General features: G+C 43.5%; 1 protein-coding gene across 4 annotated transcripts in view; it reads right to left on the reverse strand.

Moving 5' to 3' along the window:
- Positions 1-17,108, reverse strand: part of ZBBX (zinc finger B-box domain containing) — a 182,708-nt gene that overhangs the window by 128,442 nt on the left and 37,158 nt on the right. For all 4 annotated transcript variants that reach the window (XM_030217101.1, XM_030217100.1, XM_030217098.1 and 1 more), the window contains exons 6-7: positions 5,982-6,091; positions 744-839 (exon numbers count right to left, since the gene is read on the reverse strand). In XM_030217101.1, coding sequence (XP_030072961.1) covers positions 744-839; positions 5,982-6,091 — 206 coding nt within the window. The remainder of the gene's footprint in view (positions 1-743; positions 840-5,981; positions 6,092-17,108) is intronic.

The raw sequence follows: 17,108 nt of genomic DNA on the forward strand, positions 1-17,108 counted from the left end.
GGATGTTAGATACTTGTAGATATAATAAGGATTACTTACTATATGGATGTTCACCTTATTTGGGTCTCCAAATACAACTAGTTATCGTTTTTCTATTTCCAATGACAGAGACTTAAACCTTGAAGTCTAAAAGTTTGCAACAGAGACATTCTAAGGTACAACCTTATGCCCACGGTTTCACATTTATAACATTCCTTTATATCCCATATCCTTCATTTATCTTTATAGTCATGTTTTTGGCTAGTGCTAGCTTTACTGTGTTGGATTTTCATATTGTAATTTCTCTGTTGACGCTTTTACTTAATCACTTCTGCTAAGGACTTTTAGTATATGCTAAATCCTTTAATGTGCACACTTACCTTTGATGGGTAGTTCCCTAATTATATTCTCTTAACACAACAGAAAGTGCCAGCAAAACCCAGGTTATGCAGTATATACTAGCAATAACTTAAGTAAATAAACATTCAACAGAAAAATGTATTCCTTCAGATCACCAATTATCTTAAATGACTGCATAGGTATGTTAAAGAAAATTAATAAACAACTGCTCCACAAAAAAAAAAAAAAAAAGAACGATAGTTTTTTTTCCAGTAACACACACAATCTTAAATATTACCAATACGAAGTTATGACAAATAAATGACCACAAAAATGAGGTAAAATTCCTAAAACCAGTTGAAGTAAATATTTTATCTTTACAAACAAGCACCTATAAGAAAATATAGTACTTCAAAAAAATGTACCTGGAAAGGAATGGTTCTGTGGAGCTTCAGCGCTCCCTTCTGGTGAAACCTGGCATAGCAGAAAGTACAATAATCTTCCCCACATTCCAAGCATACCTTCAGGTAAAGGAAGCAAAAAGTGTACTTAGAAAAAAAAAGTGAGAGCATTATTCAATTGCTGCTACTTCTAAAATCAACTGTTATTTTGTGCAAGTCTTCAAAATATTCAAGAAAATCAATCTAATGAAATTGTCTTGTAGTAAGAGATTGTAAGATTAGATAAATAGGAAAGAAATAAAAAGGAAAAGCATTCATTCTGTAATACACTTTCTTTCAGGAACTACAAACAGTATAGATTAGCACTGACCCTCTAAACTACTTTATCTAAAACAATAGCAACAAAATACACAATTTTAACCAGATGCAGAGCAGAGGACTAATAATTACCAAGCAGTTTACTGAAACAAAGCACTGTGAAGAGAATATGCTATGCCGCAAAATATCCCGCAAAATCCCTAGAACTGCAGGTTCAAAGCGGGTTACATTAGCCCAAAAGAATACATCCAAAATTAACATACATTATTCATAATACATAACACAGCCTAATCAAAAATATGTTCAAAAAACATGTTTTCAGTCTCTTCCTAAATATACTATAAGATAGACTTTGGCAAACGTACAGGGGTAATAAATTCCAGGACTCAAACACAGAATAATAAGATCCTAAATGAACTTCCTTCTATCTAATACCTTTAACAGGTGGAAAAGACAACATTAAATGCTCATGATTACAGGTTCTGGACTGACTACCCAGCAAACTAATCAGAAGAAGAAAATTATCCAGATTATCACCAAAGAGTGTTTTAAATATTAAACAATATAATTTGAATTTAACCTGTGTTTTGATTGGCAGCCAGTGCAGATCCAAAAACAAACGAGTCACATAGGCAGACTTAGATCTTTGATATGCTGTATTTTGAAACATGCCTTTATTTCTTAATGCACTATAATGACTGGGGGGGAGGAGGAATAGGGTGATGAGCTCTGCTTGGCCCTGTTTAGTAACACCAGACGTGCTGGACACCTGAGCTTGGTAAGAGCTATAATTGGCATTGTATTCTCAAAAGGGCACACTTTCTATGCTCTACTGGATCATTTACATATGATTGTTGAAGATGATTGACTCAGGTACCACAGCACTGATGTTTTTTCTGTTTAGCTGTTCTAATTATGGCTACTTCTGAAAACAAAGTTGGTGTTTTCGCCCTCTGGCTTGTTGTCATACTATCTTTGGGACTTCTGGTTTAATCCCAATACAGAAAACAAACTTCAATGGTAATTATGTTGGCAAAAAGATAATCTAAATTAGTTTCTTAATGGTTTAAACTCAATCCATGCAATCTACTCAAAGACTATGATCCTGATATTCTGTGTGTTAAAGCATTATGGTTATTACCAACTGATTCAGTTTCGTCATCTCACATTTACTCTCTATAATATGTGTTGGAACTGTAAGCCAAATGGTGGTTTTGCTATATTTACTATATTAATCCCAGAAAGATTCACACTCCTAATGCCATTGATGCATTAGCACTGGGTTCTTAGGGGTATTTGTTATTATATCAACCACCAAGTAATAATTTAGATTCATCAGTGTTCATTGTATGGAAAAATTATGTTCTTATTCGATAATTTTCTTTCCTTTAATCATACCAGACCAGTCCAGACCAATGGGTTGTGTCCATCTACCAGCGGAAGGAAACAGAGAAAATAGTTCCAAGTGAACCGCCCCTTAAGGGTATCGTGCAGCCTGGAATGTTCAGTATTTCAAATAGCCAAGCAATGGGTGCCCTGAAGTCTAGAAGAAAACACAGTTAATACCAAACAGGCAAACTCTTGGAGCCAATAAGCAGAACCTCACTGTTCCTGCTCGGCCAAAGGCGACTGCAACCTCCCCTCACAGTAAAGTAAGCAGGGGGGGGGGGGGGGGGAATGGTCCATACTGAGCTCTAAGTACACAGAGATCTATCCCTGAATCCGGGGAAAGAACTCCGTGATCCCAAGTAAGAGGAATCATACAGAGCTGGCACAACAACAAGTGGCAGGCGATTGAATAGAGAAGATGAAGTAGGCAGTGCTGTAGGACATCCCACCGTATTGAAGCGTTGTGGAACAGCCAGTATCTAAAAGAAACAACACTCTGACAGACTTTTACCAGGGAGGGCATCTGGACTGGTCTGGTATGATTAAAGGAAAGAAAATTATCAGGTAAGAACATAATTTTCCTTCCTTATCATCTATACCAGACCAGTCCAGACTAATGGGATGTAGCAAAGCAGTTTTCCAAAGGGGAGGGGGAGGAGGGGAGAAAAGAAGAATGCAGAAGGTTGAAAACTCAGCAAAGCTATACACAGAGCAAAAAACTGATCAGCAGAAAAGGATTTGAATATCTGAACCACCAAAATGGAACAGAGTTAGATACTAGAAAAGGAACTGAAGCCATAGGACGTAAAACAAACGTCCTGAGCAAAAGAAAAATTATGTACCCCCGTCCCGAGAGTAGCAAAAGAAGCAGCAAAATATACTCATGCCAGAGGACCCCCCTTGGAAGGAAGGCAACAGTCATATCAACAGTTGTATCCGAGCAACAAGGAGAAGAACTGTCTCTCCTAGACTCATCTGGTATTGCCGAAAAAGATTAGCACTTTAAAAGCTCAGAAAAATCAACATGGTTTTACCAGAACATGTATGGGTGTTCCCACACTGCCTGCATTTTCCCCCAAGACTGCATATTTAAAGAAGTGAACTGCATAATCTGAACTGCAGAAGCACTATCTTATTCTATATTGATAGATCAAAGCTGCAACAGAAAGCTTTACAATTCTTCCTTTTCATTAATGTCCAAAATATTTGGCTCTCTGTATCTAAGATGATGATATCCAATTAGAATTCAGACTGCATCTGATTTTTATTACCAACACAGATATGCCAGCACAAGAGGGCAAAACCTCACCAGCTAAGAGCCTCAATATGCTATCCGCTTACAAAAATATGTAAACAACCACACTGTCTTCCATTCATACCTTCGCCAAGCATTATTACCTCAACCAAGATTCCAGAAATTATTGTGTCCTCAAATCAGGTAGTTCTCCAAAACTAGTTTAATCTCAACTGTACTGGCTATCCCTTAGCTCCTTTTCCCAAACTGCTAATTTGAGTGGGATATAACACTTTCACAGAGGCACAACCCTGGGAGACCCAGTTTGTAGCTGATATCATCCCACAATAGCTACATAAACCCACCCACCTTCCCCATACAGCTCAAGCAAGATATAATGACTGAGGCAGCTTGTGATGCAGATAGTGCTGAAACACCTGTGCACACTCAAAAAATCCTCTTCAGTTTCCCATATCATCTACACTGAATAACATCATCCACTTTTGTGTGGCTGATTTATCCTGAAAACCCTACTACAAGTATGCAACTTTACATAAGTACATAAGTATTGCCATACTGGGAAAGAACAAAGGTCCATCAAGCCCAGCATCCTGTTTCCAACAGTGGCCAATCCAGGTCACAAATATCTGGCAAAATCCCCAAAAGTACAAAACATTATACCATTTCATAATGGTCAAGGGACTTTTCCTTTAGGAAGCAGTCCAAACCTTTTTTAAACTCCGCTAAGCTAACCGTCTTTACCGCATTCTCTGGCAATGAATTTGAGTTTGATTACACGTTGAGTGAAGAAAAGTTTTCTCCGATTCGTTTTAAATTTATTACATTGTAGCTTCATCGCGTGCCCCCTAGTCCTAGTGTTTTTGGAAAGCGTAAACAGACGCTTCACATCTACCCGTTCAACTCCACTCATTAAACAATGTCATCTTTGGTGCTTTTTTAAATGGATATGAATTTTACAGACATCTTCTTCAGTTTTTGGCTGTATGGCTGTTAAAACATTTTTTCAGTGTTACTATCTTAATAGAAATAGACGAGAGCTTATCTAGCTCAAACTAATATAGTATAGCAAGAGACCAATATGCCGCACATTATTAATTTGTTACATTGCTTTTTAGTACAAGATAAGTAATGAATACTATAAACACTTCCATATACACCAACGATTTTCAAATCTAGTCCTGGAGTAAGTCACAAGCACGATTTTCAATGTACCCAAATTAAGAAGATTTGAAAATTAACTGCATACAAACATCTGAATAATATTTGTTGCAAATATACTAAAAGCCTGATTAACTGGGTATACTTGAGAAATGGAACAGAAAACTAAGCGTATTCATTCGTCAGTGTGTACTTGGCTTCTTTGTGTGCCAAAAAAAATATCTGTGCATACAAATAACCTGTATGCATGTATACCTATGAATCAATATACATACAAATTGATTTACATGCTTAAAGCTTTATAGTGAATTCAATATGTCCATTTAAAAGAAACCAAATGTGTGAAAAAAAAAACCAAAAAAATAAAACTGTGAAAAATTTGGAAAATAAGCCAAATTTTGACTGTACACATTCCTGCCAAGAACTGCTGAATAAATATAACAGTAAGAAAATACAGGATGAACTCAGCTGATCCATAATTAAGAGGAAGTGAAGGTTAACAGAGGTTACACAATGCTCAGAGTTGCAACAGTAAAGAAAAATAAGTACACTTCCCTACTGACCACCGTGCAGACACTATATCCTGTTCAGCAGCGATCACAGAATGTCAGCGTTTCACCCATGCACAACATTGACTGCCTTTTTCAATACACCAAGTGTTCAACACAACCAAGTCCATTCATTCATATTAGGTACCGTCTCTAAACAAAGGATCCTGAAGTAGGCACTTGGCCAAAACACGGTGCCGTGTCGGGCATTATAAATAAAGTTTTTTCTTTTATTACTGCGATAGCTTAGAAGGATGATGTGGTGTGGGGGAGAGACAGTATAGCAGAAGTAGTAGTAGCTGCAGGAAGAATAGGAGGGTAAATGAAAGCCTGTAGGGAAGGAAAGGGGTGAGTAGCTACAGCAAATTAACAGGTAGCAATTGAGGCAGAGTAATTTTTAATCTTAACAGGTAAGCACTGAGTGCTATTTAATGAGCCCTGTCCATGGTTCATTTTCATAAAGTAGCAAGTATTTTCAAATATTTGAAGTCAAGTCATGGGTCTTAAAATACTACTACCTTACTGTTATAGTGTATGGATAATGCATATTTCTACTGCTTTTTAAACCCAAACATCATCCCACAGAAAACTCACCAGCAGAGCACTTTTTGTCTCGCACTGCCCACATGCTTTTCCCTTCCCTTTAGGTCTTTCACCCATAGCAGGTTTTGATGTTTTAGATATAACTGACTGCTTTACTGTTTCTGTGAAACAAAAAGAAAATGACAAAGTTAAATGAAAAAAATGTATTCTAGGGTTTTAAATTCCATATTACAATGTGATTGTATGGCCCACTGATTGTAATTCCCAAACAATATTACTTGAAAAGTATCATAAAGCAAAGGCCTGATGTGTAAAACAATACAATGCCTTTGTAAAAGCCTTCACATCTTTGTGAATTCCATTGTCCAAAAAATACAATTCAAAATGTATTAACTGTAAAATTTGTTCATATTTGAACATTTTCCTTTATTCCTACTAGACCTAGTCCAAGACCTGTTGAAAGATGAAGACTTTCAGGTAAAAACACTTTTCCTTACTTATCCTGCTAGACCAGTCCAGACAAGTGGGATGTACCAAAGTTTTGAGGTCCCAGGCAGGAAAAGACCAGGCTTAACCGAGACCCACCTTGGCTTATTCTACTAGCTTGATCTTTGAAAATATAGCACTTAACCCCAGGAAGCATTGATCATAATACTATTCTGAAACAAGCTCCTAAATAAAATAAAATTAAAAAAAAACAAGCTGACTTCCCAGCAAAAGGCAACCAAGGCTCTCAACATATGAGCTGAAATGCCATCCAGACCTTCCCCTGATAAGACAAGCAAGCTAAGAGCTACTACTACAATATGGAGAAATTAGATCTTACCTGCTAATTTGCTTTCCTTTAGTCCCTCCGGACCAGCCCAGAAAAATACTGATGGGTTGTGCATTCCTTCCAGCAGGTGGAGACTGAAAATTATGACTCTTGTAAGAGCCAATAAGAGCCCTAGCTAGCTATAGTAAGATCCAGTATTAGCATAAAGCAGAAAAGAAAGGAAGTAACTTCTGTGCAACTGGCAAAGCCAAATAGGCAACAGATGAAGCCTTACAGGCTTTGAAAATAGATATATATGCGACCCTCGTAAAGACCGAGGTTAAGGCAAGTAAGTGGGTGTATTTTTTTTTAAGGCTACAAATGCTCAAAGCAGCTCAATACCCAAGAAACTAATATACAATACTAAATTACATCTTTGTTAAGGTATCCGACAGAAACTAATGGCCAAGAAGTCCTATCACAGGGAGGGTCAGGAGGGACTAAAGGAAAGCAAATTAGCAGTTAAGATCTAATTTCTCCTTCCTTACCGTCCCTCTAAACTGGCCCAGAAACATATTAATGGGAAGTAACAAAGCAGTACACCTAAGGGAGGGACTCTAATAATACCACTGTAAGGACCCTTGCTCCAAAAACTGCATTCTGACGACATTGTACATCTAATCTGTAATGCTTAGAAAAAGAATGCAAGGAAGATCACATTGCTGCCTTACATATGTCCACAGACAGCACTAAAAAGCGCTCAGCCCACAATGCTGCTTGTCCTCTAGTACAGTGAGCTTTTACTCCTTTTGGAATAGGTTTTCCTGATAGAAGGTAAGCAGCAGCAATCGTTTCTTTTAGCCATCCTGAAAAAGTAGGCTTAGATGTCGCTAAACCTTTGCGGGTGCCTGCAATGAGCAGAAAAAGACAATTGTCTGAAATCCTCAATAGTTCGCAAATAATGCTTAAGGACTCTCTTGACATCAAGCTTCCGCAAAATCCGTGGTTCTTCAGACCCTGAAGATGAACCTAGGACCCGTAAAACTATTGACTGGTTCAAATGAAACCTGGATAAAACTTTAGGAAGAAAGGAAGAAACAGGACGCAAAACTACTTGTCCCTTAGAAAACTCCAAAAAAGGAGACCTACAGGAAAACGCCTGTAACTTGACACTCGCCTAGCTGAGGCAATGGCAACTAAAAACACTACTTTAAGCTTTAAATCTTTCAGCGAGCAGGTCACCCAAGGTTCAAAAGGTGCCCTAGTAAGGGCTAAGAGAACTATATTGAGGTCCCTAGTAGGAAAAATTGCTCTAGATGGAGGACGAAGTGCTCCTCAAAGGAAATGAAGATCATCTGGAGGACTAGCCAAAGAGTTGCCTTTGATTCTACCTCGAAAACAAGACAATGTCACAATCAGAAGCGATTGCCAACCCGTATCAAAACCTTCCTGTAAAAAATCTAAGATCTGGACCACAGACGCACGAAATGAAGAAAAAGATTAATTGGCACACCAAGCCTCAAAAATACGTCAAGTGCGAATGTAATTCAGAGAAGTTGAAAGACATCATGAGCAAAGCATCGTAACTATGACACTAGAGGAATAACCTCTCTTAATTAACTGCGCCCTTTCAAGAGACAAGCTGCAAGACAAAATTGAGCTGGATCTGGATGAGCTACTGGCCCTTGAACTAGAAGGTCCACAGAGTCTGGAAGCTTGAGAGGACAGCAGAATGTGAGGCGTACTAGATCGGCATACCAAGGTCTGCGAGGCCAACTGAGTGCTACCAGAATTACCAGACCCTCATGTCTCTCTATCCTTTGAATGAACTGCCCCTTAAGAGGGGCCACGGAGGAAACACCTAAAGAAGGCCTGATGGCCACTTCTGAAGAAAAGCATCTATTCCTTGTGCTCTGAGATCCTTCTGATGACTGAAGAATTGAGGAATCTTGAAGTTGTATGCTGTAGCCATCAGATCCATGATTGGCAATCCCCAACAACTGAGAATCGTCTGAAAAACTGTTGCACTGAGCTCCCATTCTCCCGGGTCTAGAGTGCGCTGACTGAGGAAGACTGCCTGGACATTCAATGTCCCCACTACATGAGAGGCCAACAGATCTGAGAGATAGAGCTCCATCCAAGACATGAGAAGAGCTGCCTCCTGCTCCAGAAGATGACTTCTCGTTCTTCCTTGACGATTGATGTACGCCACTGCCATCGCATTGTCTGAAAGAACTTGCACGAGTCTGTGGATGAGTAGATGACAGAACGCTTCTAGGGCCAGACGAACTGCTCTCATTTCCAAAAGATTGATCAAGTAGGATGCCTCGTCCTGGGACCAAAAACCTTGAGCAACGCGTCCCAGACAGTGAGTTCCCCAGCCTCTGAGACTGGCATCTGTCGTCACTATAACCCACTGAGGAGTGTCTAAAGGAACTCTCTTGGCAAGATTTTGTGTCTGAAGCCACCAACAGAGACTTCCCCGCTCTCAAGTCCTGAGAATCAGTTTGACCGTCAAATACTCTGTCTGTGTAGACCAACGGGACAAGAGGGACTTTTGGAGAGGCCTCATATGTGCTCTGGCTCAAGGAACTACCTCGATTGTTGCCGCCATAGATCCTAAGACTTGAAGATAATCTCTTGCACATGAACTTGCAAAGAACAGACTGTACCTGATCCTGAAGTTTAACAATTCTGTTCTGAGGCAAAAATACTCGGCCTTGCAGAGTGTCAAAGGAAACTCCTAACTAAGTAAGAGTCTGAGACGGCACAAGGCAACTCTTGAGAGGGTTTACTACCCAACCAAGCCGTTGAAGAAACAACTACTCGTTCTGTGGCTAGCACATTTTCTTGATACAATTTTGCTCTGATCAACCAATCATCCAGGTAAGGGTGGAGCAGAATGCCCTCCTTCCTGAGAGCCGTTGAAACCACCACCATGACCTTTGTAAAGGTACGAGGAGCCATAGCAAGACCAAAAGGAAGAGCTCTAAACTGAAAATGCTGACCCCAAACTGCAAAATGAAGGGTAGGGAAATGGGACTTGATATACCACCTTTCTGAGGTTTTTGCAACTACATTCAAAGCGGTTTACATATATTCAGCTACTTATTTTGTACCAGGGGCAATGGAGGGTTAAGTGACTTGCCCAGAGTCACAAGGAGCTGCAGTGGGAATCGAACTCAGTTCCCCAGGAACAAAGTCCACTGCACTAATCACTAGGCTACTCCTCCACAAACTAATCAGGATATGCAGATAAGCCTCTGTCAAATCTAAAGCCATAAGAAACTGTCCTGATCTAACAGCCACAATGACCAAATGCAGAGTTTCCATATGAAAACTAGGGACCTTGAGTGGCTAGTTGACCGCCTTAAGATCAAAAAATTGATTGAAAGTGCCCCTATTTTTTTGGGAACTACAATGTAAATGGAATAGTGACCTGTCCTTATGTCTCAAGGAGGAACAGGACAGACTGCCTGTAAAACAAGAAGACTTTCCAGAGTGACCCTGACTGCTCCTGCCTTTAAGTTGAGAACGACAAGGAGACTCTAGGAAAGCATCCGACAGCAGCCGCGCAAATTCTAAGGCATACCCGTCACAAATAACCTTGAGGACCCATTGATCAGAGGTAATTTGGGCCCACCTTCCATAAAACTGAGCTAGCCGAGCTCCCACTGGGAAAAGAGATTTGCCCTAAAACCTTCATTGGGACGGACGAACAGGAGACTGGAAGGAAGAGCCTGCATCTCTACTTCAGAATCAGGCACTTAGAAAGAACTGGTGCCTCTGAAAATAGCGAGACTTTTGAGCAGTAGCTACACGTCCTGGTCAAAATCGATGAAATTTTCTGCCACGTCCTCTACCAGAAAGAAGGCCACGACCAGCAGACCTAGGATGATCCTCAGGCAACCAAGGAACTTTAGCACCCCCTAGACTTTTAACTTATCCAACTTGTCCCCAAAAAGAAAATAACCTCAAAAAGGGAAATTTACTAAGCTTAGACTTAGAAGTCGCATCAGCTGAACATCCTCAAAGCCAAAGCGAATGATGGGCTGCAACACTCAAAAGCCATAGATTTGGAAAAGGCTCTCAACAAATCATTCAAGGTATCCACTAAGAAAGCTAAGGCCATGTCTATTTTAGCCATCTCCATGTCTACTAAGGAGAAATCATCCGAAGACCTATCTAAAACTCTCTCGGACCACCTAAAAAAAACTCTACCTACTAAAGAACCACAGATAGCTGCTTGTACTACCAAAGCAGAGACATCAAACGAAGATTTTAAAAGAGACTCCATATGCCTATCTTGTACATATTTCAGAGATGTGCCTCCATCAACAGAGACAGCATTGCGCTTAGTAACCGCAAAAACCATGGCAAATACAGGAGGCTTAAGAAGAGCCTTAATTGGATCCGGTACTGAGTATAAGTGAATCATGGACCTGGAAAGATGAAAAGGAGCATCCGGCACATCCCACTGTGTTTGAATAATGTCTCTGATATCTTGGTGCACTGGAAAAGTCTTACCAGCCTTCCTAATGTCCTTGAGTAAAAATCCAACTTATGCTGTTGAATTACCTGTTTCTTCATCAAAATGTAATGTAGAAGTGTCCAAATCTATAAGCTCTTGTAAATCCTCCTTATGAAAAATCCTTACAACGAAAGGATCTTCACCAGGCATGAGAGAACCTGTGACTGGATCTGCAGGAACAGCTTCCTCAGAAAACCTGTCTCATCTACAGCAAAATCCCTCTAGGAAAGGCATCTCAGGATCACACTCCAAAATCAGCTTCCTCATCTACAGCCCAGGAAACCCTAGGATGTTTGAGAGAAAACCTGAGACCCCCTGACTCCTCAGGAGGGAGAGCTGTAGAAGGATTAGATTTGTGAATTAAAAAGGCTTTATACATTTGCAATACAAATTCTGGAGGAAAACCTCCTTGAATATCTGTCCCCTGAGATGTCCCCTGAACTAAAGACAAATCTAATGGCTGTTGTGGAGCTACAGTCCATCTGCTCCAGCCTCCGTCAGATCCAGCTCTTCCTGCTTGTTCCAGCCACCTGCTCCTGCCGTCCCAGCCCGCCTATTCCAGCTTGCTCCATTCAGCCTGATCCAGCTCTCCAGCCATCTGCTCCTGCTGCTCCAGGCGGCCTAAACCTGCTTGCTCCAGTCAGCCTGATCAAGCTCTTCCTGCTTGTTCCAGCCACCCGCTCCTGCCGTTCCAGCCACCTGCTCCTGCCATCCCAGCCCGCCTAATCCAGCTTGCTCCAGTCAGCCTGATCCAGCTCTCCAGCCATCTGCTCCTGCTGCTCCAGCCCGCCTAAACCTGCTTGCTCCAGCCCGCCTGATCCAGCTTCCAGTCCATCTGCACCAGCTTGCTCCACCCCACCAGCTTGTCCAACTTGCCTCCTCACCCACTCCGTACCTCTCTCACTACTATGGCCCCCTTTCACATTCTATTTCTCGCCCTATCCCTCCCCAATCTCTTCCCCCTCCCTCCGCTGTCTACCACACGAACTCACTACCCATCCCCCCCGTCCTGCCCACTACTGCTATACCCTACCTACCCCTAACCCCCACCACCTCACCATCCCTACTGTCCTCCTCCTCCTTCCTAGCTCTCAACCTCCAACACCTCCTTCCTGCCAAGAACCCTTCCCCATTCCTCCTCAGCGCATCCCGCCTTCGGCGCCCTACCTCCCCCACCCTTCTCCGCTCTCTCTTGCTCCTTCTCCTGCTATCTGCGGGAGACATCAATCCCAACCCAGGCCCACCACACATGTCCTCGTCCTCGTCTCATCTATGCAAACGTTCCCGCGATATCTCCAATCTCATCTCCATTCCCCTCCTCCCCCCTTCCTCCCTCCCCTTCTCGTGTGCCCTGTGGAATGCCCACTCAATCTGCAACAAACTTATCTTCACCCATGATCTCTTCATCTCCCATTCCCTCCATCTGCTCGCCCTAACCAAAACCTGGCTCAACCCCGACAACTCTGCCTCAGTCGCAGCCCTTTGCCACGGAGGCTACCTTTTCTCCCATTCGCCCCGCACAGCTAGCCGTGGCGGCGGCGTTGGCATACTACTTTCGCCCTCCTGCAGTTTTCAACCCCTCCTCCTACCACAGTCTCACTGCTTCTCATCCTTTGAAGTCCATTCCATTCGTCTATTCTACCCGCTGCCACTCCGTGTTGCAGTCATCTACCGTCCCCCTGATAAGTCCCTCTCTTCCTTCCTTCCTTCCTTACTGACTTCGATGCCTAGCTCTCCGTTTTCCTCGAGCCCTCATCCCCATCCCTCATTCTTGGTGACTTCAACATACACACTGATAACCCATCTGACTCATACACTTCTCAATTCCTCACCCTAACCTCCTCCTTCAACCTCCAACTGAGCTCCACCACCCCTACTCACAAGTCTGGTCACTGTCTTGATCTCGTCCTCTCTTCTACCTGCACGCCCTCTAATCTCTGCGTCTCCGCTCTTCCCATTTCTGACCATCACCTGATCACATTCACACTTCATCACCCTCCCTCTCAGTCCCGCCCAACCCTAACTACTACCTCCAGGAATCTCCAGGCAGTTGACCCCCCCACCTTATCCGCTAGTATCTCTGGCCTCCTCCCGTCCATCACGTCCTCCGAGTCCGTCGACAAGGCTGTCTCCAACTACAATGCCACTCTCTCCTCCACCCTTGACACCCTTGCACCGTCTGTTTCCCGTCCCACTAGGCGCACTAATCCCCAGCCCTGGCTTAACCCTTGCACCCGTTACCTTCGCTCCTGCTCCCGATCGGCTGAACGCCTATGAGGGAAATCTCGCACCCATACTAACTTCATTCACTACAAATTCATGCTATCCTCCTTCCAGTCCTCCCTATTCCTCGCCAAACAGGACTACTACACTCACTTGACTAATTCCCTCAGCTCTAACCCTCGTCGTCTCTTCGCCACCCTCAACTCCCTCCTCAAAGTGCCCTCCGCTCCCACCCCCCCCCCCCCTTCACTCTCTCCTCAATCACTGGCTGACTACTTCCGCGACAAGGTCCAGAAGATCAACCTCGAATTCACCACTAAACCTTCTCCTCCCCTTCATCCTATCTCCCACTCCCTCAACCAATCAACCCAGGCCTCCTTCTCCTCTTTTCCTGATATCACCAAAGAGGAAACCGCCCATCTTCTCTCCTCCTCGAAATGCACCACCTGTTCCTCAGACCCCATCCCCACCAACTTACTTACCACCATCTCTCCAACTATCACCCTTCCCATCTGTCATATCCTCAACCTCTCTCTCTCCACCGCAACTGTCCCTGACACCTTCAAGCATGCTGTTGTCGCACCTCTCCTCAAAAAACCTTCACTTGACCCTACTTGTCCCTCCAACTACCGCCCCATCTCCCTCCTACCCTTCCTCTCCAAAATACTTGAACGCGCCGTTCACAGCAGTTGCATTGATCTTCTCGCCTCTCATACCATCCTCGATCCGCTTCAATCTGGCTTTCGCCCACTTCACTCGACAGAAACGGCATTATCCAAAGTCTGTAATGACCTGTTCCTCGCCAAATCCAAAGGTCATTACTCCATCCTCATTCTCCTCGACCTATCTGCCGCTTTTGACACTGTCAAACACAACTTACTTCTTGACACACTGTCCTCTTTTGGGTTCCAGGGCTCTGTCATCTCCTGGTTCTCCTCTTATCTCTCCCATCGTACCTTCAGAGTACACTCTCATGGTTCTTCCTCCACCCCTATCCCGCTCTCTGTTGGAGTCCCTCAGGGTTCTGTCCTTGGACCCCTTCTTTTCTCTATCTACACTTCTTCCCTGGGCTCCCTGATCTCGTCTCATGGTTTCCAGTATCATCTCTATGCTGACGACACCCAGCTTTATCTCTCCACACCTGACATCAGTGCGGAAACTCAGGCCAAAGTATCGGCCTGCTTATCCGACATTGCTGCATGGATGTCCAACCGCCACCTGAAACTGAACATGGCCAAGACCGAACTTCTTGTCTTCCCTCCCAAACCCACTTCCCCTCTACCTCCACTCTTTATTTCGGTTGATAACACCCTCATCGTCCCCGTCTCATCTGCCCGCAACCTCGGTGTCATCTTCGACTCCTCCCTCTCCTTCTCTGCGCATATCCAACAGATAGCCAAGACCTGTCGCTTCTTCCTCTATAACATTAGCAAAATCCGCCCTTTCCTCTCTGAGCACACCACCCGAACTCTCATCCACGCTCTCGTTACCTCTCGCCTTGACTACTGCAACCTACTCCTCACTGGTCTCCCACTTAGCCACCTATCCCCCCTTCAGTCCGTTCAGAACTCTGCTGCACGTCTTATCTTCCGCCCGAACCGATACACTCATATCACCCCTCTCCTCAAGTCACTTCATTGGCTTCCGATCAGGTACCGCATTCAATTCAAGCTTCTGCTACTAACCTACAAATGTACTCGATCTGCAGCCCCTCCTTACCTCTCAACCCTCATCTCCCCTTACGTTCCTACCCGTAACCTCCACTCTCAAGACAAATCCCTCCTTTCAGTACCCTTCTCCACCACCGCCAACTCCAGGCTCCGCCCTTTGTCTCGCCTCACCCAACGCGTGGAACAAACTCCCCGAGGCCATACGCCAGGCCCCCTCCCTGCCCATCTTCAAATCTCTGCTTAAAGCCCACCTCTTCAACGTCGCCTTCGGCACCTAACCTCTACACCTCTACCCAGGAAATCTAGACTGCCCGACTTGACATTTCGTTCTTTAGATTGTAAGCTCCTTTGAGCAGGGACCGTCCTTCTTTGTTTATTTTGTACAGCGCTGCATAACCCTAGTAGCGCTCTAGAAATGTTAAGTAGTAGTAGTAGTACAGATGAGAGGTCTGAAGTTGAGGACTGTGGCTGCAAAATGGTGGCGCTTCCCACCAAAATTGGAGCCAGAGACTGAACAGCTGTTTGTGCTGGAGGAGGAAACACGGCTCCCGATACCAGTCCCGACTTTGAAAAGGTAGGCAGAACCTCCTTAGCAGACCAAATCTGAAATGCCAGATGCCCCTTGCACTGGCATAGTACACATCGCCACAACTTCGCCATGATTTTAGAGCATGCCCTTTTTTAAACACAAGAAAAAAATGGCTCCAAAAAAGAACTAATTACTGCTGCAATAAAAGATATGGCAAACCTGAAAACTGAGCTCCTGCTCCTTCCCTCGAAGGGGGTTAGTGTGTTTTTTTGTTGTTGTTGGGTTTTTTTGTTGGTTTTTTTTTTTTTTTTACAAAGAGCATCAAGTCAATAAGTTGAGAGGAAGTTGTGGGAGGAGTGACTCAGCCACCTGAGTGTAGCACCCCGAGGCTATAGAGAACTCCCACAGGCCTCAGCCTCTGTTATAAAGCTTGCTTTTTTTTTGTAAACGTTGCACAGAAGAACACATAGCAGAAACAATATGGTAGAAAATAGTGAAATATTAAGTAAGAGTTAAGAGACTGAAGGGCTCACCACCTTCCACCTGCTGGAGACTACTGGATCTTACTATAGCTAGCTAGGGCTCTTACTGGTTCTCACAAGAGTCAGAATTCTCGGTCTCCACCTGCTGGAAGGAATGCAGAACCCATCAGCATTTTTCTGGGACGGTCCAGAGGGATGCTAAGGGAAAACATGGATTAAGGAAAATCCTCTGTGCTCACATCCAAAGTAATGAACCAGGCTACAACCAACCCTTATCTGTGATTAAAACAAGAAGGACTTACCATGACTACTCTGTTCACCAAAACAATTAATGGAATAGTAAGAGGCTTCCAAAACAGGATCATGTGGGACTGGATCCTGGGACTTCGAATCTGCAGTACCACCAATAAGGACTCTGACCCAAAGGATCTGAAACCCTGAAATGCACCTCATCCGAGTCAGTTTCTAGAACCAAAAGGAAATATGCCCAGGCCATATGCTGCAGATGCAAAAAATAATCCTGCCAAAATGGACAGAACTAATGGAAGCCCCACCGAAACAGCACCAGAGAAGAGAAGGCAGCTATCCCTGCACTGCTGGCACAGCAACACCCATTCCCGATAGTAAACAACCACCTGACGAACCTCTGAAGAACAACAGTGTTGCCCTTTGACCCTGATAAACTGACAACAGAAAACTCCTCATACTGATGACATCACTAAAATTTAAAGTTCTCTGCCTCCATCTGCTGGTCGAGGAGCATAACCCACTTGTATGTACCATTCTACCATGATAAGGACGTATGAGCTTGCATGCACCTCCGTGGACACTCATATTCCTACTTTAGTGCAGAAGTCATTCCGTATGCTTCAGCAAGCTCACTGTTTGACACTTCGTCCCTTTGTTCACTCTTTAGTGATTTCTAGAATCAATTATTGTAATTCCCTTCTTAGTGGTCTATCCCAATTTCTACAGAGATTACAGATTGT

The sequence above is a fragment of the Microcaecilia unicolor genome, chromosome 10 (assembly GCF_901765095.1).
Source record: "Microcaecilia unicolor chromosome 10, aMicUni1.1, whole genome shotgun sequence".
Classification (NCBI taxonomy): domain Eukaryota; kingdom Metazoa; phylum Chordata; class Amphibia; order Gymnophiona; family Siphonopidae; genus Microcaecilia; species Microcaecilia unicolor.